This window comes from Chenopodium album, chromosome 10 (genome assembly GCF_948465745.1).
Source record: "Chenopodium album chromosome 10, dcCheAlbu1.1, whole genome shotgun sequence".
Lineage (NCBI taxonomy): Eukaryota > Viridiplantae > Streptophyta > Magnoliopsida > Caryophyllales > Amaranthaceae > Chenopodium > Chenopodium album.
The window spans coordinates 55,897,439-55,921,549 of NC_137843.1; the positions used below are offsets into that span (position 1 = coordinate 55,897,439).

The 24,111-nt window shown below is 39.1% G+C and overlaps 3 protein-coding genes across 3 annotated transcripts; 2 read left to right on the forward strand and 1 right to left on the reverse strand.

Moving 5' to 3' along the window:
* The first annotated feature begins 653 nt into the window (after positions 1 to 653).
* Positions 654 to 1,944, forward strand: LOC145564209 (putative calcium-binding protein CML18). Its single transcript, XM_081624538.1, has one exon. It carries the CDS (start codon positions 1,193 to 1,195, stop codon positions 1,685 to 1,687), a length of 495 nt encoding a protein of 164 aa, XP_081480664.1. The 5' UTR covers positions 654 to 1,192; the 3' UTR covers positions 1,688 to 1,944.
* Positions 1,945 to 3,540: 1,596 nt separating this feature from the next.
* On the reverse strand, positions 3,541 to 5,330 carry LOC145564210 (putative pectate lyase 5). Its single transcript, XM_081624539.1, has 4 exons — positions 5,227 to 5,330; positions 4,304 to 5,044; positions 4,080 to 4,218; positions 3,541 to 3,762 (listed from the first exon to the last, which is right to left on the reverse strand). Exons 1-4 carry the CDS (start codon positions 5,328 to 5,330, stop codon positions 3,541 to 3,543), a joined length of 1,206 nt encoding a protein of 401 aa, XP_081480665.1.
* Positions 5,331 to 20,252: 14,922 nt separating this feature from the next.
* LOC145565458 (uncharacterized) lies at positions 20,253 to 22,226 on the forward strand. Its single transcript, XM_081625455.1, has 4 exons — positions 20,253 to 20,663; positions 21,568 to 21,632; positions 21,723 to 21,821; positions 22,172 to 22,226. The coding sequence occupies exons 1-4, from the start codon at positions 20,460 to 20,462 to the stop codon at positions 22,224 to 22,226; spliced, it is 423 nt and encodes a 140-aa protein (XP_081481581.1). The 5' UTR covers positions 20,253 to 20,459.
* Positions 22,227 to 24,111: the final 1,885 nt, after the last annotated feature.

A 24,111-nucleotide genomic window follows, 5' to 3' on the forward strand; every position in this document is an offset into this window, starting at 1 on the left:
CCTCACGCGCCACCATACACGCGCCTAATCGGCGTGTAGCTGGCCTCAATCCGGTGCCGGGATGCCGGCGCGTGTGCATCGTTGTCGTTGGAAGTGAACTGCTGCAAATCTTCTTCCTTGGTGATCAAGCTTCCTTCTTTCTTAATTGATCTATTGAACCTTTCCTTGTTTATTTCCTTGTTTGGGCAGCCTATAATGAAGTTATTAAGACCTTCTAAAAGTACATTAGATCCTTCAAAAGAATTCCCCTCTTGATTCACATCAAAAGTTGTAGCATGTTTGTGATTTTGATTACGACCGACACACAACAACAGTACAACACCCATTAATTTTTGTGTCGTACTTCAAGTCATCAACTACAATAGGAAAAAGCACAATCTGACCCAATATCGAACAAGCACAATCCAACTCAATCGAGCCGGTGAAGCCTACCCTTATTAAAGTTGTTTTTTTAGGGGACCCTTAATGAGCCTTACTTATTAATGGTTGAAGCTATTAAAAATGTCAATAATGGTTGGCATTCACATATTTTTTATTTTTCAATTAATGGTTGGAAAAATAAACCCCATATAAATGATCTTTTCAAACGTAATTAACGGGACACATAAACACTCCATTAACCAATCACCAACCTCTTATTTTATTTGAAAATTCATCCCTCTTTTGACTCTGTCATACTTTCACAATAATAATAAACCAAATATTCAAATAGATAATATAATAATCAAAATTCTTCGATTAAATTTGTCCATTAACATCATCTACTACACTACTAAATGATTGAGTAGAATTATTATCATTATTCAATCGGAATTGTGTTTTTTCTAAGTTAGTTGAAAAATTAGGCTTCATCAGAATCAAATTCAATTAATAGTGTAGCAATTGTCGTTGACTTACCACCGAATTGCAATCAATTCCAATTTTTGATTTCAGAAAAACATCCGCCACCTTCTTTTTTTTTTTTCCCCCCAATTTTTGCCTCTAGATCCGTAATTCCCTAATTTTCTCTCTCTAGCTTTGTTTTTGTGATCCGAAATTTCCCCAAATCACCGGCTTTTTTGGAATTCACTCAATTCTAGGTCAAAGTATTGAATTTTATTATCTGGGTTTCATCAATCGCATTGGAAATTTCAAGAATTCTGGAAAACAATCGATCAATTTTGAGTAATTTTCTTAGGGAAGGAGAGAAAAAATGAGTAGTGATAAGGAAGGAGTGAAGCTAGACGACGAACAAATTGCAGAATTGAGGGAAATTTTTCGAACATTTGATCGAAACAACGATGGAAAATTGACTCAATTAGAGTTAGGATCATTGTTGCGCTCATTAGGGTTGAAACCCAGCGAAGATCAGCTAGAAACCCTAATTCAAGCAGCTGATAAGAATAACAATGGAATGATTGAATTTTCAGAATTTATTTCTCTGGTATCCCCTGATCTTATTCCAACAAAATGCCCTTACAGTGAAGAACAGCTTAAGCAGTTATTCAAAATGTTTGATAGAGATGGCAATGGATTGATCACAGCGGCCGAGCTCGCCCATTCGATGGCGAAGCTCGGCCATGCTTTGACTGCTGAGGAGCTCACTGGTATGATCAAGGAGGCTGATACTGACGGTGATGGTTGTATCAATTATCAGGAGTTCTCTCAGGCGATCACCTCGGCCGCATTTGATAATTCATGGACTTGAATTGAAGTGGTTATGCTGGTTTGTGAGTATTTAGTCCCTTCTTTTACATTCAAAGGATACATGGTTTTGTTCTGCAATTTGTTGTTGACCTTTAATAACCATATATACTATCAGTTCAAGTCTTTGATTAAGGTTTCTATGGTTTGCTGTTCATGTTTTTCGGATGACATTGATTGTTTGTTTTGTAGTTTCTGCTCTTTTTGTTTGTATATATATCGGCATTTTATATAAAGTTTCAGTGTTCTTGGTTCATTTTATGCTCCCTTGGTTGTTTTGAGTTTTCCACAATATTGAGCAATAATTCAGATCAAATTTACCTGATAGTATGCTTCAGTGTTGTACTCTTGTAATGATTAATTGTCAGGCTTCTAAAATCAGAACAGTATAAGAATCTAGTACTGGGTTGCTTAAGAGGAAGTGAAACGTGTTAATAATAATTTTAAGGTTGATGGTTCTTAAAGTTATAAAGTAGTTACTGTCATAAACTCACAATGGATGTAAATGTCTTTGTATCATACTCTTGTACTTCTCGAACTACTAGCTCGGATCTTGAACCGGGAATGAACTAGTAAACATGAAAAGATCGAGTACAATTAACCAGAAGGGGGGGGGGGTAAACTGATTACTGATGCATTGCCTTTTGAATTTTTTCTTTTTTCCCCCTTGAATTTGATGATAAAAATGGACCAGGTTATGAGGATGATGAAAAAATATTAAAAGTTAAGTCATAGAAAATTGATGGCCTTTCAAGCTGACAAAATAACTGAAAATTGACTTCAAATTGTAATTATCTTGGTGTAATTATTCAAACAATCAAAGACCCTAAGACAATTTTACCTGGACCAGTAAAGAAATAGAATTAATAGGTTGAAAATCAGTTGGATTTTAAGTAATTTCCACCTAATCTTCAGCTATTAAATATTTCTGGTTCTGTATACTATTTCCATTAGATGATACAATCATACAAGTAATAGTCACATGCAGAATTTCAGAACATTATTCATAGGACTTTTATCCAAACCCCAAATTTAATAGAGTAATTGGCATGGGGAGAGGATAGGTTTATGGGAAGAAGAAAACTATTACTCCGTATTATGAAGGGTATATTAGTGTAATCATGGAAAAACATTTAATTATGACAGATTGAGACAATGGGATTGTTACTCTGTTTTTTCCCGAACAAAGTAATCCAAGACTGTTTATTTTCTCTTCTACAGAGTTTATGTACTACGTATTCAGGCTTTGTGTTTGAGCAGGGGTAATCAATTACTGATGTGATTGTAGTGCATATCTAATTTTCATCAGTTCAGATTCTTAAAAATAACTTGTGATCTAATGTATTTCATCTAAAATGGATTCCCTAGTGAACTAGTTATTGTGGAGGCGATCATGTCATGGAGTTGATCGGTCTTTCTTTCTGATCTTTAGATCATCTTGGCAGCAATGAATACACCCGTATGGCCATAGTATATCATTGAACATTCCTTATGGAGTTTTGTGAAGGACATGAAGTGCCTGACTCCTTTTTTTGGTTTAAAATCACCAACAGCTTGAATTTACCTCAAGCATTCTCGTACAAAAAACAACAATTTGGGTCAAAGTTCTATGGATAAAACATGTTTCTTGAATTCATGTTTATAACACTGTAGAATAATCATTTGAACATATGTAATGAAGCAACAACACATTTGTGAATCTGTGATTACTTTTATCCCTGTATGAAAGGTTTCATTGAAGAAAGCTGAGTCTATTTTCTTGTATTTATTATATATATATATCGAAAAATAAAGAACAAAAAACAAATGAAACAATAAAACTATGGGTTAATTGGCCTATATGAGCTCAGAAATAGATCAGCAGCTTCTGTTTTTCTGGCATTTGAGGACACCTGCTTCCTTTGTCATTGAAGCCACAAGTGAAGCTGGCTGAGCGCTTAAGCTCATGGCCTTGGCATAAGGTGAGGATGATCCACTCCCTGATTTTACAAATCGTGCTCCGTTTAGAAACAAATCCCCTTCTGATGTCCAATTCCATTTCTTCCATTCTTTTTCTGCTGCATTCTCCCGTTTAGTGACCTGTTACAAACCATTTGGATCAAGTCATTAAGGTAATCAGTCATTTGCTTCGGTTCAAGTCATCTTAGGCCAAGGCTACTGTCTATTGGCTATTGCTGATTAGCGTTTAGGTTTTTGGTTCGAGTCATTTTTGGATTTTGTTTCACCAATTGGTCTTGTCATTTCAGGTACAATTCGGATTTAAGTATGGCATAAGCTAAATTAGGTAATGGGGAACGGTACAACACTACAACCTTGGATCCTTGGTTTAGTTTTGTCAGGTTTAGATATGGCCTGAAAAGTTAACAGTAAATAGTAAGCAATTCTGTGAAAATCACCTCTTTATTAGACCGATTATCAGGAGCTAGGAATCTGTTGCCTTGGCTGTTGATAGTTGGTCCTGCACTGCCTCCAATGGCATACATTTGCCATTGAGTGTAGTCATTATTTACGACATGAAAATAGCCGTGTCTACACCTGAAAAATGGATCAAAATATCAAATTTAGTGCATAGATAAAAATGACATATAAAGATTGTTTCAACTTCTTAAATCATATATACCTTGGCATTCTTTGAACTAAGCCCTCTCCAAAATGGTTGAAGGCTATTGTTACTTGCATGTTCTTGTCCTGTTTATGATTATCATTATGCCCCAAGAGCATCACCTTGTTATGATCTGTCATGTAGTTGTTAGATATGGTTATCGCGGTGGAGCCACGAATGGCGTCGATCAAGCCATCAGTGCATCTAGACAGAGAGCAATGATCCACCCAAATATGCTTTGATGAGATGATGGAAATCCCATCACCATCTGATTTGCTTCTCCAACCAAATTGAGTTGGGGTTCTCCTTACATATGCATTCCCTCCTCGCTTGCAATCGTGTATGTGAATGCCGTGTATGATGATGTTGTCAACCTCTTGTAAGACGATGCACGGTCCACCGGCTATATGCACATTAGCACCTCTTCCATCTATGGTCTTGAAGGAATTGATCATCAACTCCTGTTTGAGCTTGATCACCATATCCATAGCGAAAATTATCCATAATGGTTCATCTTGTATAACCCCATATCTTAATGTGCCTTTCTTTGGGTTGACAGCATCATCACTGGCATCTTTAACAACATAAATTTTGCCCTTTTTACCTCCTTCAGCATTCTTACCAAAGCCAATAGTACAATCAGCCAGTAGCTGCCGGTTTTTATCCCAGTTCTTGTTACACCGCCAGCAATCATCGATTGGATTTCCTGACCGACGACATGAGGAGGCCGCTAAACTACTCCTAGAAGCATTAATCGTCCTGCAATAAGGAAGACAAATTACGGAGTATGTTATAAGCTACACAAAACAATTGCATCTCATAAAATTTGCAATTGTGTTATGACTACTAGTTGCACAATTTGCGATTTTTGATCACTTAAAACTACTAGTACTAATTTGTATCATTGATTTGGGAGACGAAACGTGATTAATGTAACATACCCTTGTACTTGTTGAACTATTAGTTCAGGATCTGAAACAGGGGAAGAGTGAATAAACATGGGAAAAGAAAGGACAGTCAACAAGAAAAGAAACAAGAAATACATTGCCCTTTTTGCTAGGATTATGAGTAGCATATTCATATATTGAATTAATTAGGAGAGGTAAAGTTGTTATGAGGGAAATTAAACGAATTTGGAGGAGTTTATAAAGGTGTTAAAAAGATAGTTGAAATTATTTAGGTTGGGAAATAAATCATCCTCATCATCTAATTACAAATTATGTGACATATTAGTAACTTGAGAAAATTTCTGTTCATTTGATCATTAACTTTAGACGTATATCTTAATAAGTTGCTTGTTTCATTTGTTTTTGCACATCATCTAAAATTTTTGGCTAAGTACTCGGCTTATGGGACATTCTATCAAGTTATAGTAGTTATGTATTCTCTCTACATGGTTATGTACACGGAGTATTGTCTAGAAGAATTTGTCGCATTTTTAAGAATAACAATAGATATCATGTATATATCCATATTTATTTATTTTCAAAACATATCACACTTAAATGGAGTGGAAAAGAGAAGATGGGACAAAAAAAAAAGAAAATTTAACACGGGTATGATAGGATAGATAGATCGTCTCCCTCAAAGCACCCTATTAAGAATTGTAACAATTTAAGGTTAGAAGGTTCTCTCTTTTTGTCCGTTTAAGCTAGCTATAAAAAAAAATAAATTGTAACAATCATCACTTTCGTCTTATTAGTGAAAGTTTACCAATTAATTTGTCCGTTTACCTATTCTATCATCTGATTATCTCCCTTAAGGTACGCACCAAAATGCAAATTAATAAAAACGGATGAAGTATTATTTTAAGATGTAGAGAACGGAGCCAATCTTTGTACTCTTTTGTATGAAATACTTTCTTAACTTTTGAAAAAATTAACTTGATCAAATCAAGGATAAAAGTGACAGTAAACAATATTAAAACGGAAAAAGCTAACGAACGAAATATTAAAAAAGGAAAAATTGTCAGAAACCACTTTTTATAACAGTTTTTTTTTTTTTTTCAAAGTAACACCTTAACCCGGTTGACTCTCACGTGAGGGTCACGTGCTCAACTCCTCCCTCCTCCAAACCACCAAAACCATAACCGCCTAGCCAACCCTAGTCGTTGACACCAATACCTAGCCGCCACTAGAACCACCTCTCAACCTTCGATGCTGACACCACTAACCATCAACCTAAGCTAGCCACCATCACCGCCTTCCCAAATCAATCCTAGCCCACCGGAAAAAATCCAATTTCTTTCTTTTTCCCCCTTTTTCCCTCTAATTAGACTTTCTCACTCCTCTATTCTTCTCAGCAAACCCTCGAATTTTGTCAATTGAAGGGGAAAACTCCATTGTTTTGCTCGAATTACGGCAAATAACAACATCAATTAATCTAATTTTGAGGTAGGTAAGTTGTTAAAGTTAATAAAATTGATTAGTTGTTTTTAATTTCGTTTGATTTTTGGTTTACCGTATATTTAGGATTTTTAATTGGAGGAAAAGGGGGAGAAAACTGCTACAGTGCTAACTACCCTCTTCTCTTCTCTCCTTTCTATTGGTTTTTAGGGACGGTCTGCTAGCTTTTTCCAGGTGGATTTGGGTGGTTTTGGGAAGCAAAAATACTGGGTACCCGGACTCGGAGCCGATTAGGATCCGCCGAGTCTAGAACTGAAACTGGTACAAACGGTTCCAGTTCATTTCAGGTCCAAAAATCGGGAATCGGTTCCGGTTCCAATATTTGATTTTTAGGACCCAGTAACTGATGGGTACCCGAAACCAATTACATTGCCATATAAATATATATTTAATAGCCCATTATAAACCTAAGGATATATTATTTCGTTAGGCCCTTATATTACATGACTTCTCTTTATCTTAAACCTAACCAGCAACCACATATAAGTTTTTTTTTTTTTTTTTTTTTTTTTTTTTTTTTTTTTTTTAAACTTTTGGATACTTGCGAGTAAGTTGCCACTTTTCTTTTAACTTTTTAATTTTCAAAGCTGTTATAGATTGAATAGTAGATATTATTATTACTCTCTGCTTTAATACTATTGATTAGACTATACTATTTGGTTTAATTTCTTCATCTTTTTGTTTATTAGGAAATGAAAATGGAGAACGATATGTGTTTCGGGTATTTTTTGGATTTCCTCGGATACTGGTCACGCTCTTCAGGCAACGAGACTCGGACACCTGCAAAATGAACGAATATTCCTTTACCGAAATATTCGCCTCCGACGATCAAGTTAGAGATCTAAAACGGAAAGGCTAGAGAGAGAAAGTAGAGAGAAGTTGGAGCTATTTTATGCTCTTTTTATGTAATGTCGTAATCCCCCCTTCCATCATAAATGATTGGGGTATTTATAGGGGTGGGAGTTTGTGCCTCTTTAGGGTTTGTGCCCTAAAATCCCGTGATGTGATTGGCTGCGCAATCACGCAATGCCACGTGTAATATGGGGGCGCCGTTTTGCGGCTTTCATGAAGATCTCTCGGGATTTGGGCCATGATGTAATAAGGCCTTCTTAAATGTTGATTTCAGGGGCTCTTTATGCCTTGGACACGGGGCATCTTCCCAGAGTGACACGTGTCACCTTTTGATTAGGCCACGTGTCACTACGGGATTGGTCCACGTGCATGGGGTATTTTCACCCTAAACATTTGCCCCTCAAAGGGGGTGGCTCGTACAATAACGGCCGCCTCCTCTGATCTTTACTTGCCTTGATGCGTACGAGTATACAGGGATTGGGTAGACTGCTGAGGTGATTGGGTCTATCCGCCTCACTCGAAGCTGGCCGTCTTTGACTGGCATGTTGCTTTCGTCCGCCTAAGAATCCTCTAGGGGACGCCTAGCTCTGAGAAAGAAGCGGACAAGGTACGCCCCCTCAATTTTTGGGGAAAAGCGGACGTCTATCTGTTGAGATGGAAGCTTTAGCTCCGTCTATTTTGTCCGTCATTTCGGACGCGCCGTTATTATGTCGTCTCTTTGTCCGTTCATTCTAACGGGGTTGTCCTTTTGCCCCTTCAAATTCTAGGTTAATTTTTCAAATTATAACCGTTTAGCTTCCTTAGGCGGGAAAGGTGAATTTACCGTTATGCCCCCATAAATTTTGCCTATATATACAGGGATCTTGACCTCTTTTTCACACTTTGGAACTTTGTGATTTTTAGAGAGAGATCAGAGCTTTTAGAGAGAGAAAGTGTTTTTTCTTTGAATCTTCAGGAGCTCCACCGTGCATTTGATTTTTCCGAACGTATTTTTGAGTTTTCCGGTCAACCCTCAAGACTTTTCAAGTTTTTTACACATACAGAGGTAGGCCGCCTGTTTTTTTTTCCCTTTTTTACTTGTATTATTTTCTTGCTTTTCATTTTTTAAATCTGGCTCAACACTCGGCTTCGTCCGTTTCTCCTCATGAGGCCGGCCGTTCGCCTGGGATTGAGGAGTCTAGAGTGGACGGAGACGAGTTGTCTCCTTCATGGAGTGGGTCCATTTCTAGTGCGTACCAACTCACCTCCACCTATTCTTCTCTGTCCCTGTAGTGGGACATGGCAAGAACGAGGCAAACGCATGATCTCCATGCGGCCAGAAATCCAGACGTAGTCTGGTGAACCCTAGAACTCCATATGACCCAAACAACACTGACTTAGAAACTCCTTCCACTACTCCTACGACCGCTTCCACGGGTACTCATTGCTCGATCGTGGAAGTAACTTCATCTTTTGAGGAGCGCCATCGTGCACAGGGCGTCTCTTCTGCTGCTGGGGTGTCCGGGCCAACCCCTGAACCTAGGTCCTCACAACAAGCGAACTCGGCCAGACAATCGGCCGGGTTGCGATCTCGTGGGAGGCCTCCTTCCTCTTCTAGGGCGGCCATTACTGGTCCGTCCTCTTCAGTTCCCTTACCACCCCATCTCCAACATAGCAGGTCGGACACGCCAAGAGTTGGAATCTCTATCAACGAACCATCCGACCTGCCCCCTCGCAGTGGCCCTTCTACGGAAACCAGGGCGGCCGCTGCTAAAGACAAGGGTAAAAGTCCCTTAGTTTCTAAAGAGCCTCCTTCAGCCGGGGGAGGCCACGTCTCTAGAAGCCGTAGCTCGGCCGAGGCAGCTGACTTGGACAGAGTGCTGTCCTCCGAGTTTGGCACTGCCCCTCACTAAGAGGGTGAGGAGGTAGAAGATGAAGCCGAAGGTGAGTCGGCCGAAGAGGAGGAGGCGGCCGAAGGTGCGGTCGCCAATATAGACAACTTCAAGGATCCGTACGCCTGTACAATGGGTAACACGGCCTTAGCCTAATTGAATGATGGCTTTGGCAAGTACAAGGCGTTTCTCCAGCTGGGAGAAGGATTTGAACTTAAGGCCCCGAAAAGGTCTCTTTCGGTGGCCGCCTAGGAGGATGAGCGGCTGTGCCGCAGATCATTCAGCGTATATCGAGCTGCTTTAGACGTTGGACTTCGTTTCCCCCTTCACCCTTTCGTCCGCACCGTTCTGGACGAGTACAATATAGCCCTATTCCAGATGATGCCCAACAGCTGGCTGAATGTGTTTGGGTACCTGGTGACGTGCATCTGCAAGGAATTTAAGCCGGACTTTCCGGTTTTTTGCGAGATGCACTCCATGACCAAGCTGGAGAAGCACACGGACGACTGGTTCATCCTTAGCACCACCAAAGACTATATGGTGGTGGTTGACTGTGTCTCTAAGTGGCGAGATTGGAAGAATCGGTTCTACCGCGTCAAGACCAAAGATGTGGAGTTCAACCTTAGGATGAACCGATTCAATGCCAAGCCGATCCAGCTTGGCCGCGGGGTCCATAAGCCGTACAAGCCACCCGTCCACCCCAGCCAGATGTACCAACTTGAATAATTTGGGGTCAATAGAGTGGAGAAGGACGGAAAGATGGTGGCCGTGCCCAAGAACTGGGTTCCTTTGGCTAGTTGGCTTAGGGACCCAACATTCATGTCGGCCTGCGGCCTGTACAAGAACTTGCCCCAAGGTGGGATGTCTAGGTTTCTCTTGTACGCACCTTATTTTCTTCGAAATTTTTTTAACTCTTTTTCTTCTTCTATTTTGCAGTGGAGGCGTACGCAATGCTGGATCCCGAGTAAAAGGGGGAGATTGACTTGGCCAGATACGAGGCTCGTCAGAAGATGTACGAGCAAACTAAGGAGGTATAAATCCTTTCAAGGTCTAGTGTTCGTGTTGCTAGGTTGGAAGGAGGCTTCTACCTAAGCCTGCACGGACGCTGTTCCGAATTTTTATTTTATTTTATTTTATTTTTTTTTTACTCTTCGTCCGAGTTGGTATGTTAGAAGCAGGATCCCAGCTATATCTACACGGACGTTGACAAAGTTTTATTGAGTTTAACTTTTGCTTGCTCTTTGCAGCTGTCAACTCCAACCCCAAGGGCTAAACGAAAGCAGCCGTCCTCGGTTGCTAAAAATGACAAGGACGGGAAGGCGTCCAAGCAAAGGAAGACGGTTGCAACTAAGACCACTTCCACCACCGCGGCAAAAACTACGTCGCGGACTGCTTTTAAGCAGGCCAAAGGAGAGCAACCCCGACTGGGTAATAGCGGGGTCTCCAAGTCCGTGGATCCGGCCGCTAAGCCGGTCCATGATGAGTCCGTGAAAACGGACGATGGGGGTAAGTCGACCCCGGCAAAACCGACCGGGGCAAACGTGACTCCGCCCGTCCAAAGAGTCCAAAAATCTGATTGGATTGAGGCCTCTCAGTCGACCGGTGACCAACCTGGCCGCCTCCTCCATTCACCTTCAACCCTCTTTCTCCTCCGAGCTTCTCAGACGGTTAGATTTAACAACTTTGCACACTCTTTCCTTTTAAGTCTACTTGCTTAAGCTAAACTCTTTTTCACTTGTGTGCAGATATTACAGAGGAGTTGAACATGAAGCTGCCCGGCCAGTCTCTTACTGGGGCGGACAGAAAGGCCATGAGGGAAGCCATGGCCAGGGCCGTCCCAGCTGAGCAGTGAGACAAGCTGCGGGGGATTCATGAGAGCTTCCTCGGCCCAATGCAGCGCTGAGGTAGCTTTTCCCAACTCCCATACTTAGAATATTTTTCATCTTTCTTTTGCTAACTTATTTTGTCTTGTACGCAGCTCTTCCTGCGGCTGACCGCCTTCCTTGAGTGGAAGGATAAAGAAAATGAAAAGCCGAAAAGAGCCTGGGAGAAGGTCCAAAAGGCCCAGGACGCTGTTACTGGGACGGCTGCCGTCCAGGGCACTTATTTTGAGACCCAGATCAACGCACTGTCCGACAAGGCGGCGCGGCAAGCTGAAGATCTGGTCAAGCTGGGCAAGGCTCTTGAACAAGAGACCTTGGCCAGGGAGACCATGAGACAAGAAAGGGATCAGGCTGTCCTGGACGGCCAGCGCTGGAAAGAAGGGTTCAAGGCCTCTGAGAAGCTGAAAAGCGACGTTGCCCTCGCCCAAAAGAATCTGAAAGAGGCCTTGGATGAGGTGAACGCTCTCCGGGCCAAGGTGGAGACTTTAAAGAAGTCCGTTGAGGACTTAAACCAACAACTGAAAACACCTCGGCCCCCTAGTGCAGACGAGGTCGTCCGCATCGAGCAGAATGCTGAGGATAGGTTGAAGAGCCACTTCTTCGAAACATTTGAGCTCATGGTGGATGAAGGTGAGGCCGCCTACTATCAGGAGCGCTTCACCAAACCCCTTAACTTCGTCTGCCTCAAGGAAGAGGCTAAGAAGGCCGGCCAGCCTTCTCCGAGCTGGACGTTACACCAGCTACCTCAGAAGATGAGGAAGATGAGAAGGGGACGGGCGGAGCTGAGGGCGAAGAGGAAAGCAAAGGAGAGCCCGCTGATGATACATCCCTCCTTGCCTCCGAGGAACCCGTCCAAGGCCAAGATCCAGCTAAACAGAGCCCAGGCTGTCCCCTGATTTTAGCTTTTCATTTATCTGCTTTCGTTGAACAATTTTTCTTTTTCTTTTTATTAAGTGCCGCCTTTTTTGAGCGGTTTTTTGTAAGATATTTTGCCGCATTTTGAGCGATTTTAATTAATGCAAGCTTTGCCGCCTTCTGAGCGGTTTTCCATTTCATCTATTTCGTACTTAGCAAATTTTTCGTATTTTTACATTTTTGCGCTTTCGTACGATGGGGGGGTATGCCCTTTTATTCGACGTTCGCCTATTCCATATTCTGAATGGTTTGATTGACTTGGTAGTTTTTATACCTCAAAGGGTATGACTACTAACAAGTTAATCAAATCATAGTAATGATTGCCCTTTGTAGGGAATATTTCAAGCATTATGATAACCCCAAACTTGAACCCCACTGTGATCATACACTAAAGTACGGTGGCGTTCCAAAGGGAAAGACAAAGAGCAAAAAGAGTCGCCAACAAGTTTTAGGAACTTGTAAACCCAAAAGACAATCCAAAGGACCATCAACTACTCCATAAGGTCTTGAACCAAACAGGGTCCGGGGATGAGGGTACGAATCCAATCTACAAAAGAAAGGACCCGCCCTATAAAATAGGCCTCTAGTTTGTTCTGCTCGTATTCATGTGCGCTTTTCGAATAACATACAAACATTATATTAAACCTACCCTGTTTAATCTATGTTGGTTGAATATTAATGCACAAATAAGACTATTATTGGCGATCACTTGAGTTAAAATCACTTTAGCCTAAACCAAATTATTAATTATCTTATTAAGCGTGATTTCAAGTACAAATTCCCTTTAAACAAGCATAAAAGGTGTGATCAAGCAATAACAATAAAATATATCAAGCAACATAATAATAAATCAATAACAATAATGATAATAGCATGATAAGGCATAATAAAGCTTAAATATAATAGCAAGATCCTAGGCATGATACTAACAAGATTAATAACATCTCCTAGCATGTCACTAAGCAATAAAGATCAAAGCTTCAAACCTAACATGGTACTAACATGATATTAGAAAGGATAAAGGCACCCTAAACATGATACTAGAAAGCATAAATAACATCCTAACATGATACTAGAAAGCATTAAAAGCATCCTAACATGATACTAGGAATCATAAACAATAATAAGCATGCAATCTACATTGTGAAAGAAATAGGGAGTAAGCTAATCTACTTACTTTGAAGCCTCGTACCTCTTTCTAATAACAAAATACACAAGTTAGTAAACTTCAATGAAAATAATAAAGAATAATTAAAGAATTAAAGAATTAAATTGAAATCAAATTAAATAAAGTTTTGACTAGTTTTGGACCAAACCCTCAGAAAATATCAACCTTGCACGTCTAGGGCGAAGGCAACTTCGAACTTGGCTAAGAGACTCTAAGTCTTGTGAATGCGGAATATTGTATTTAAAAAGGTTGTTTAGGAAGAGAGAAAGAAAAGAATTAAGTAATTCTTGAGAGAGAATAGAGAAAATTGAGGATGAGAGTTGATGAGAATTGATGAAAGTTGAAAGAGAATTGTTTGTAGATCATTTTGAAAACAGAGATTCGGACGCTATTTATAATGAAAATAATCCGGAAAAACATAGAATTTGATAAGGAATAAAACTCCACGCTGTCGCCAGGAATTAACTCTGTCGCGACGCGACAATGTCTGTCGCGAGGCGACAGGGTCTGTCGCGCGGCGACAGGGTCTGTCGCGCGGCGACAGACCTGTCGTTTGGCGACAGCCTGTATTAACGCGTTTTTCTTCACGCGGAATCCGATCTTTAATCAACTTGATCTACGGAATCCGTACAGAAGATAAAATACATACTTTTAAGATAACAAAACAATATTTTATTCCAAATAAAAATCTTTTAAAGATAATTAATTATTAAATCTAACAATATTAGAATTAAAAGGAACTTTCTAGAAACTTCTAGAAAACTATAATTAATCCTAATAATTTTAGGAATAATAATTAATATTGGGCCCTCCTCTAGATCATTGGGCCGTATTAAAATAAATAACCGGGCCCAGTTTAGTATTTTGGCCATAACTTCCTCAATATTCATCGGAATCGGGCTTATAATATATCGTTGGAAAAGTCTCTTCGAGCCCCATCCATCTACACCATTATTGGACCCTTATTATGGACCAAAATAAACTGGAATTGGACGTTTTCAAATAAATAAAGTCATTTTCAAAAACAGAGAGAAAAGAATTTTAATTAAAACTAAACCGCAACACTTGGCTTTCAAATCACTTTCACCTAATTCGATAATAACACAACGTGCAAGGCATTCATCACTGGGTTTGGTTTTGGGGAGACACAAATGGGTGTCTACAGAAGCCCCCACTTTGACTGAGTTTGAAGAAACTTATGTTTCAAAAAAACGAGAGTCAAAGTATCGATAGGGACGGAGAATGATTCAGAACGTTCTGCGATTCCAAATCATTCTTATAACGCCGATACCTGCAAACCAATCATTAGTTAAAACAGATAAAAGAGTTAAGAAACGCATATCTTGCACCGTCGAGCACACGTCTCCGAAAGTAACCATTTGCTGTTGCTTCATCTGTATGTTGTTTGTGACAACCTCCACAGTGCCTCGTGAACGCCATCGTTGAAGATAACCATATGTCGTCGCCTTCAATATTCTTGGTGACAATCCTCCACAGTATTTCGGGAACATCGTCGAAAATAACTGTATGTCGTCATCTTCTAGGTGTGGCAATACGTCGCCACAGCAGTATGTCGCCGCTATAGACAATCTCTTCTTTACCTTGAGGGACCGCCGAAGGTGGCCTTACTTCGCCATCTCCAAGATTTGTGACAACTCTCCACATCCTAGGGAACGTTGTCTATCATTGCTGCTACATCTCGAGCTTTTCCTTGAATCATGGTGACAACTTTCACAATCTTAGCGAATGTCGTCGAAGACCGCCTCATCACGAACCGCTCTTCTCAAATCTAGGTGACAACCTCCACAATCTTAGCGAATGTCGTCGAAGACCGCCTCATCACGAACCGCTCTTCTCAAATCTAGGTGACAACCTCCACAATCTTAGCGAATGTTGTCGAAGACCGCCCATCTCGTGCTATCTTCTCAAATCTTGATGACAACTTCCACAATCTTAGCGGGCGTTGTCGAAGATTGCCCATCTCGTGCTATCTTCTCAAATCAAGTGATAACCTTCACAATCTTAGCGAAAGCTATCAAAGACCGCTTCATCTTGAATCATTCTTCTCAAATAATAACCTCCCCAATCATAGTGAAAGCTATTGAAGGTCGCTTCATCTCAAACCGTCCTTATTAAATCCAAGAAATAGACTCTTTTTATCTTAAAGCCCCCTGTTGAAGGCTTCGTCATCTCGAATCTTCAAATCTTCTTCCATCCTAGGAATTGAAATCGTTGTGAACCGTTACCTTGGTGCTTGCGATGAGCCAATGCTTAGGCGCTTTAAGCTAAGTGAGACGATCTTTTGTCAGGCCGATCACTTATTGTTGATTGTAATCGAGCCGATCACTAAATCATGTCAAATTGCTTAGAGGGGCTAACTGGCGTACCAAGGAACCCAAAATTGCTGTATAAGATCCATATGACCACATCATGAAGCCACGTGACCTGTCGCCGCACCAGCGCAAGCCAAAACCTTCTGTCGCCGCGATATCGCTTCGAACTTTCAATTTGGTCATTTCCTTACAACCAAATCTGCTCAAATCTTTTGCAAATCAAGGCTCTTCATCTCCATATAATTTTGCTCAAACTTCTCTCATCTTGAAAGAATCTCATATATCTATACTCGCGGTTTTTCGAAAAAATCCGGAAACATTCTTGCTCGCTAGAATGTACCTGCATCTATATTTATGACTATAGGACTTTGCTCATCTTTTATTTTATTATATTAGGGTTGACCTAAGGCTTAGTGTTTCTTGACTCATTGACTTGTCATGACTCGACTCAAAGCGTTTGACACATGTGTTAGAATCCACTCGATGTGATATGACACAACATGACTCAATGTACATGACTCGTGTGTAAAGTGCGACTTGAAAATGCAAAAAAGCAAAAATTTTCCGTCATTTTTGTGGAGGGTACCGACTTTCTCCCGAAAAAGAAAGACACGAAAAAGAATCGAAGTGTTTGATGGTGCATGTTGAATGAGCTTAATCAAGTATATGCATTTGATACTATCCCTCAAGGTGCAAGGATTAATTCATCCTAAACTATCTTAGTTGACTCGATTATGAAAGTATTTAGGTAACTTAGGCATGGAGGCTAAGTACTTCATACTTCTTGATACAATGATGATTATAAGTGATGAGTGATGTTGATATGACAAAGCATGCTTCAACGTTATGCTAAGACTTCATGACAAAAGGTTCCTAATTGGAAGTCTATTTAGTCATGTATCTGTGATGTGTGTGAAAGTAACACTAAAGTTAGGCTGCAAAGGCTAAGTGTATGGAAAAGTATTATTTGATAAGAGTCAAATAATGATGACTCTTAGGCTAGGTAGGCTAATGATGTAAGGATCAAGCCCCCAAGTCTAGCTCTAAGTGAATAGGGATGAGCATTGGAAATCCCTTGACATGATCATGGTGTAAGTGTGTGAATGTGAAAATGAATGCATTTTTATTATGGCCGCACCTCAATATGAGGTTGCCTACGTATCCTTTAGGAATCAGGCCAAACGTAGCTCTAGCCGAACCTCGCACAAGTGTGTGTATACCTCAAAAAGGTTTATGAAAATTAATAATCATGATTTTTTAATTTTGTTTTATATTTATGTTTATAGTTATTGAATTGTAATGTTATTACTCCCTCCGTCCCCAAATGATAGTCCCTTATGGGCAAATTTTATTCCCAAAATGTTCATCCATTTGCTTTTTCCAACAACCATTAATATTAATTTTTTAACCAAAATTTCCTCCAATTTGCAACAATATTTGTGCAAATTTAAATTTTCCATGTAAATTTTATTTTTCCATGTACTTTTATTACTTTTTCTCTCTCAATTTTTTTTCATACCCAATGTCAATTTACTTTTTCAATGTACTTTTACTATTCTTATTTGTGCTTATTAATTCCCTTGAATAATGCCCATAAGGGACTATCAAAAGGGGACGAAGGGAGTATTATAAAATAAATCAATAAATATTATACTCCGTAAAATAATAGCTAAAGTATCAAATCCTGGTTAGAGCAAAACAACTTTCGAAGAAAAAATACGTTGTAGAATGATACGAAGTATGGGAGTAGTACATTTTATTATTCTAATATATTACCTTATTATGTATTTGTTTATTATAGAAAAATACCTATTATAAAAAATATGAAAGATATGCATAATTGCATATAATCCATAGAATATATTTCGTATATAGTTGCCAAATTGAAAGTTAAATATCATAGGATATATAAAATAATATTAATGAAGATTTTGTAAAAAAGAGAAAAAAAAATGGAAAGAAAAAAGTGACGGGAAATTTTTTAATCGAAACATGACAAGTGTCATACTTTGAGTGGTCCGCTAAAAACAAGTCAAACTTTAAATTATTTCTAAATAATACAAACTTTAGGGACTATTCGCTTTAAACGGATATTTTACCTACAACCTATATAACCGGTTAACTATATATATATATATATATATATATATATATATATATATATATATATATATATATATATATATATATATATATATATATATATATATATATATATATATATATATATATATATATATATATATATATATATATATATATATATATATATATATATATATATATATAATTCGTTTAAGAATTTAATTAACTCCTAAATAAAGATTTAATCATACTTAATTAACAGATAAAATAATTCAAAAAAAAAATTTAAAAAAAAAACACATCCCTGTCTTACCACCAGCCACCCTTCCTCCTCCACCAACAGCTCCACCACACAGTTCCCTTCCCCCATCCCCGGCGGTGCCAGCCCAGCTATCCCACCTGGTCGCCGGTCACCGCCCTCCCCCTCCCTCGAACCACTATCACCGAAACCCTATTCCCCTCGCCCCAAACCATCACCGAAATATCTCTCCCTTCCCACGAAAAACCCACAAACCTGCTCCTCCCACCACCGAAACCCCCAAACGCTCCTTCACCGACCATTGAAAACCTTAGTTGCGGTTAGGGGTTAGGGGGATTCGTGGGTTTTTCGTTTGTTTTAGGGGAGGGGATTCGTGGGTGTTTCGTGGTGGTTGGAAGCTGCTAGGGTTTTGGCTGGTGTCGTCGACGCGGGGGAAGGGCGATGGTGTCGCCGGCGTTGGTAGGGGGGTGGGGCGCAGACGTGGGGTTGCTGGAGGGCCGGGGAAAGGTTGCTGATAGGGAAGGGGATTGGTTTTATATACTTTCTCCGTTTTTTTATTATTGCACCATAGGAATTGAGTACAAATATTTTGGTAACTATAGTGTTTGCGAACGGCTCGTGGACTACTTGACAAATGAGCGTTTTTCATGAACGAACACAACTTAATTATAAACAAACTCTTCTAAATTTACTAAATTACTAAATGAGCTTTGTGATTCAGACTTTTGGAAATCTTAAAATTAGTATGATAATTAAATCCTAATTATAAATTTATATTCAAATTAACAATTATGAATACGTCAATAATTTTAAAAAAGTTATAAAATGAATTCATATCAAAATTTCATATAAAATCACCTTGCGTCTTTAAGATATCACATCTTATCACGTCAAATGAATAGCTCGTGAACCTAACTAAACAAGTAGTTAGTGAACATATTAGTGCGTTTACTATGTGGCTGGCCACACAGTGTGGTCGGCTGACACTCACACTAAAACACTGATTTGATCGGGTAACCCCCGACTAACCAAGTAACCCCTGATCGAGTAATTTAAACCGATCGAGTAACCCCTAACTGGCCGATTAACCTCGACTAATCCCTGACCGAGTAACCCTGACGGTCAGCCACATATGAATTTAGTGTATATATATAACCCATGAAAGGAATGAAACATTAAGCCCACTAAGGGCCTGTTCACTTCACCTTAATATCACTTCAGTTCAATTCAACTCCAATCACTTGATTCACTTCAGTTCATAATTTCCAAATCCATAAAATATTCATTTCAACTCTATTCTGTTTAGTTCAGTTCAGCTCTAATCAGTTCAGTTCAGTTTATATGAACATGTCTTAACTCTTTAAATTTTCCTAAAGTCATAAACGTTAGGTGTAAAGCTTCAAACAACTCCATCCATTACTAAATATTTCTCATTATAATTTTGCACGTTTGTTAACGCATGTTTTTTTTGGGGATGTTAAATACCGCTGTTCAAATTTAATGCCACCGCCATCATTTCAATCAAATTGACAATCTTGTCCTTACTAACTGTTTTTTTCCCAGTTTCATGCTCTAACATTAGTCCATCAACCACCACCTTCTACACTGGACAGCCACAACGACGACAAACGTTGATGAGAAATGAATAGTGATCAAGGTGGCTCGACGGAAAAAGAACTGGGATCGACCAAAGCTCCGCGGTAAACCGGTTTTGGGCTTTGGTTACCATGGTCAACCGGAGGCCAAAACCGGTTACCGTGGACGGTAACCGGAGGCCAAAACCGATTACCGTGGCAGAGGCCAAAACCAGTTATCGTCCACGGTAGCCGGAGGTCAAAACCGGCTGGTGGAGCTCATTTTGAGGGTAATGATTCCTTCACCCCTCTCTTTTATATCACTACAACCTTAATTTATTCATAAACACCTTGTCTCCCTGCAGTAATAACTCTAATCAACTATAATTTACCTAGTTTGACTTTTATTATCCCTTAGGGCCTGTTTTTATTGACTGAGATAAGCTGAACTAAATATTTTATAAAAGAAGGAAATTAAGATAAGAACAAAACTGAAGTGAAATTATTAAAGCTGAAATAAATTGAACTGAACTGAAAATAAGCTGAATATAACCTGCCTCATTCCAACTTCCAAGCGCCCCATGGTGGAAAACTCATTTCTAATTCTACAAATTTTAATTCGTTGGTTTAACCAAACAACACTTGATTCATCAATTCTTCAAAATCCCGCCGTTTTCTCTCTCTTTGTCATTCCTTCTTCATTTCTCTCACCTGAAAAAAATCCCCAAATTCCATGATTTCCATCCTTTTGTATTTCTAGGGTTTATTATCCTTCGTTAAACCCTCCCTTCTTTCTAAATCTTTAAACATTAATTTCAATTAAACAACAATGATGCGAGCTAGATTGGTAGTGTTTCCCGTAAAAGGGAGGAATTGGTGTTTTAGCAGATCAATGGATTCCTTAATTTCCGGCGATGCGTCAAATTTATCGTCTACGCCTACTACTGTTAGAGATCTTTGGAAGTCTCTCTCATCCTCTTCTCAACCTGCTACTGCTAATGCTGAGCTTCTTGTTGATTTTGTCTCACATAAGGTCTTTCTCTCTCCTCCCTCTTTTACATTACTGCAATTTTGTGGGTGTGATCTGGGGGTGATTGAGTCTGTTGTATACGATACACCCGTTGTATAAAAGTTTTTGCATTCTTGGTTTGATTGTTATTGGCTGACATTATAATCTTGAATAGGGGTTGTTGATTTTGGTAGCAATGATGTGTGGGTGCAAGATTGTTGTTGTAATGTTGGTAATTTCTGAATGTGGGTAATATCTTGGGAGATTAAGTATAAAATATGAATAATCGGGGCTATTTTTCATATGTTGATATATTGCCAATTTTGGTGTTTTGGATAGTCATTTTCTAATTGGAGTAATGATCAATTGTCATGGGGTGTTTGCTGCAAAGATTAGTTACCGCTTGCTCGATCGTTGAATGCAATCGTAATATGGTATTATGAAGCAATAGTGTGAACCTTTTTTCATATTGTGTAGGTATCTTGCGATGAACTTAGGATTAGATACTACTTCCCCATTTGTCATTTGTAGTTTCTAAGCTGCCATCTTTTCATATTGAAGCAGCAATTTCAGTTTGGTTTTGAGCTTCTAGTGGGTTGGTGGATGCCACTCATGCCCGATTCAGTTGGACGGGCACAAACTAAGAACAACCAGTTTGATACTTAGAACTAATGTCTCACATTTTCATTCGTTAAGATGTTGAGAAGTTGAATAAAAATGGGGCAAATTTGGGTACTATGGTCAGAATATTGTGCCACCTGTTTGATATGTTACATTGTTACCCATTTGATGTTCTCCATCTGTTTTCCCTTTCGATTTTTCTTATTTTTGTTTGTGTGCGCATAAATTTATGAGTGCAAAGCTAATTGCATGTGCCTTATTTTGATGTATTCCGTTCAATCAGTTAAGCATCTTTTTTTTTCTAAAGATGAATACAGCTTGGACGGGTTTGGAGAAGGCGCCGCAAGGGTCTTTCAAAAACAAGATTTATGGGTACTCTTAGATGTAAATTTTCTCTTTGCCTGCTGTGATTTACTGGACTTCCTATCATATTCCTTATTTTAAGCCTAAACTTTTATGCAGTGTCGGGTTATGGTTGCTTTCTCGGGTCAAGCCAAGCGAGCTCTTCTTGAAGTCTATATCTAAGGAAGTCACTGGAGTTGAAGTTACATATCCAACAAGGTTCCCTCTTCGCTTTCATGTTTGGACTTCTGTATTTGGCATTCCCTCATTTTCATAAGTTGTCATGAGACGTATTTAGTGTTGTTCTCAACTAGCTAACATTAGAGTGTTGTTTATTTGTCAGCGTGCTGCTGTGCTCATATACCAGCTATTCGACACTAATAACATAAACCAGATTTTTTACTCTTAAATTTTATCACATTGCACTCAGTTCCCATCTCTAATCAGTTGAAATACTAAATATATTTCCTATAGGAATATCAGTTATTTTCTATTTAGATTTTAATTTGTAGAATCACACCTGTTGTAAATTCTGAGTTTCCAATTATTATTTGTTTCTGATGATGCAGTTTAAATGCTAGACTTGTACGTCGAAGATTACGGCACATTGCCATGAGGTATTGAATATCTTTTTTTTTTCTTTTTTTTTTTGGATCCCTTGGCATTATATATTAACCTAGAGAATAGTTGATATTTTTGCATTGTGAAACTAAGCGTTAGACTCGTCGTGATGACTCGAGCAAAAGAACTGGACTGTCGCTAAAACAACAGGACCGTCGCCACTGTTTAGAGTCTGTCGCCAGACGACAAAACTGTCGCCAGGCGACAGACACTAAACTGCAGCGCCACAGTCCAAATTCCTGTGCCATTGCTGGAACATTAATCTGGACTGTTTCCAGTAATTTTACTCTAAATGGACATGCCTAAAGTCGTACTAAGTCGAATTGATTGATTTATTAGCCTTGAATTAATTCAAAATTAATTAATTAGACAAAGTCCTTTTAGTCATTAGTCAATTTATTTAGTTTTTAACACAAGTCAAACAAACGGTTAACACATATATAATATATACAAGCAAGGGTGCACAAGTAGTTCACATAGTCACAAGATGAGTTTGCAACCTAACCATGGCTCTAGTTCTCTAAAGTTCGAGGATATGGGTTAAGTCAAAAAGGTCCATGGTTAAGAATCCATATGCATTGCACACAAGCCTACCGGGAGGGTTGGAGCGAATGGACAGGATTCCGCGAGTGCGAGATGAAATCGGACTCGACTCCATGGTTTGGTGGATTCACAAACATTACACGTACCCAAATCTGAACTTTGCACATGATAGTGGGATATTCCATTGGGCAGGTGAAGCAGGAACCCCCAGAGGGTTATTTCCATATGTAGAACACATATGGGGTTCAGAAAAGTGAGAAAATGACTCATTCAATAAGCAAAATCGAGCCAACAACACTAGAAATGGTCAAAGCAAGAAGACAGACCCTTGGCTCGGTATTGGAAGAACTTGGCGCCAGACTACAGGGACTGTCGCCAGGCGACAGAAACTTTTTACGGGCGACGAGCCCTGTTTTCTAGACGCTTGTTCCTACATGCCTTGGCAAGTTTCTGTGTTCTTCGAATTTTCCAGATTTTGCATCATCTTTTCGATTCTAGTCATGAAAGATATTTCTCAAATTTCCTACGTGTAAAATTCCTATGGATTGACTCATGGGGTGCTCCCATGAGGACCTTTTAATGCATATGACAATAATGTTAATCAAATCACGCACATGAAATACTTAGAATTTTTCGAGTCTCATCCGCTCATTCTAAATAATTGCCAAAATTAAATAAATTTCAGGAATATAAATAGAAATCCTCCCCAGTGGAGTCGCCAAAAACTGTAGGGAATATTTCAAGCATTATGATAACCCCAAACTTGAACCCCACTGTGATCATACACTAAAGTACGGTGGCGTTCCAAAGGGAAAGACAAAGAGCAAAAAGAGTCGCCAACAAGTTTTAGGAACTTGTAAACCCAAAAGACAATCCAAAGGACCATCAACTACTCCATAAGGTCTTGAACCAAACAGGGTCCGGGGATGAGGGTACGAATCCAATCTACAAAAGAAAGGACCCGCCCTATAAAATAGGCCTCTACTTTGTTCTGCTCATATTCATGTGCGCTTTTCGAATAACATACAAACATTATATTAAACCTACCCTGTTTAATCTATGTTGGTTGAATATTAATGCACAAATAAGACTATTATTGGCGATCACTTGAGTTAAAATCACTTTAGCCTAAACCAAATTATTAATTATCTTATTAAGCGTGATTTCAAGTACAAATTCCCTTTAAACAAGCATAAAAGGTGTGATCAAGCAATAACAATAAAATATATCAAGCAACATAATAATAAATCAATAACAATAATGATAATAGCATGATAAGGCATAATAAAGCTTAAATATAATAGCAAGATCCTAGGCATGATACTAACAAGATTAATAACATCTC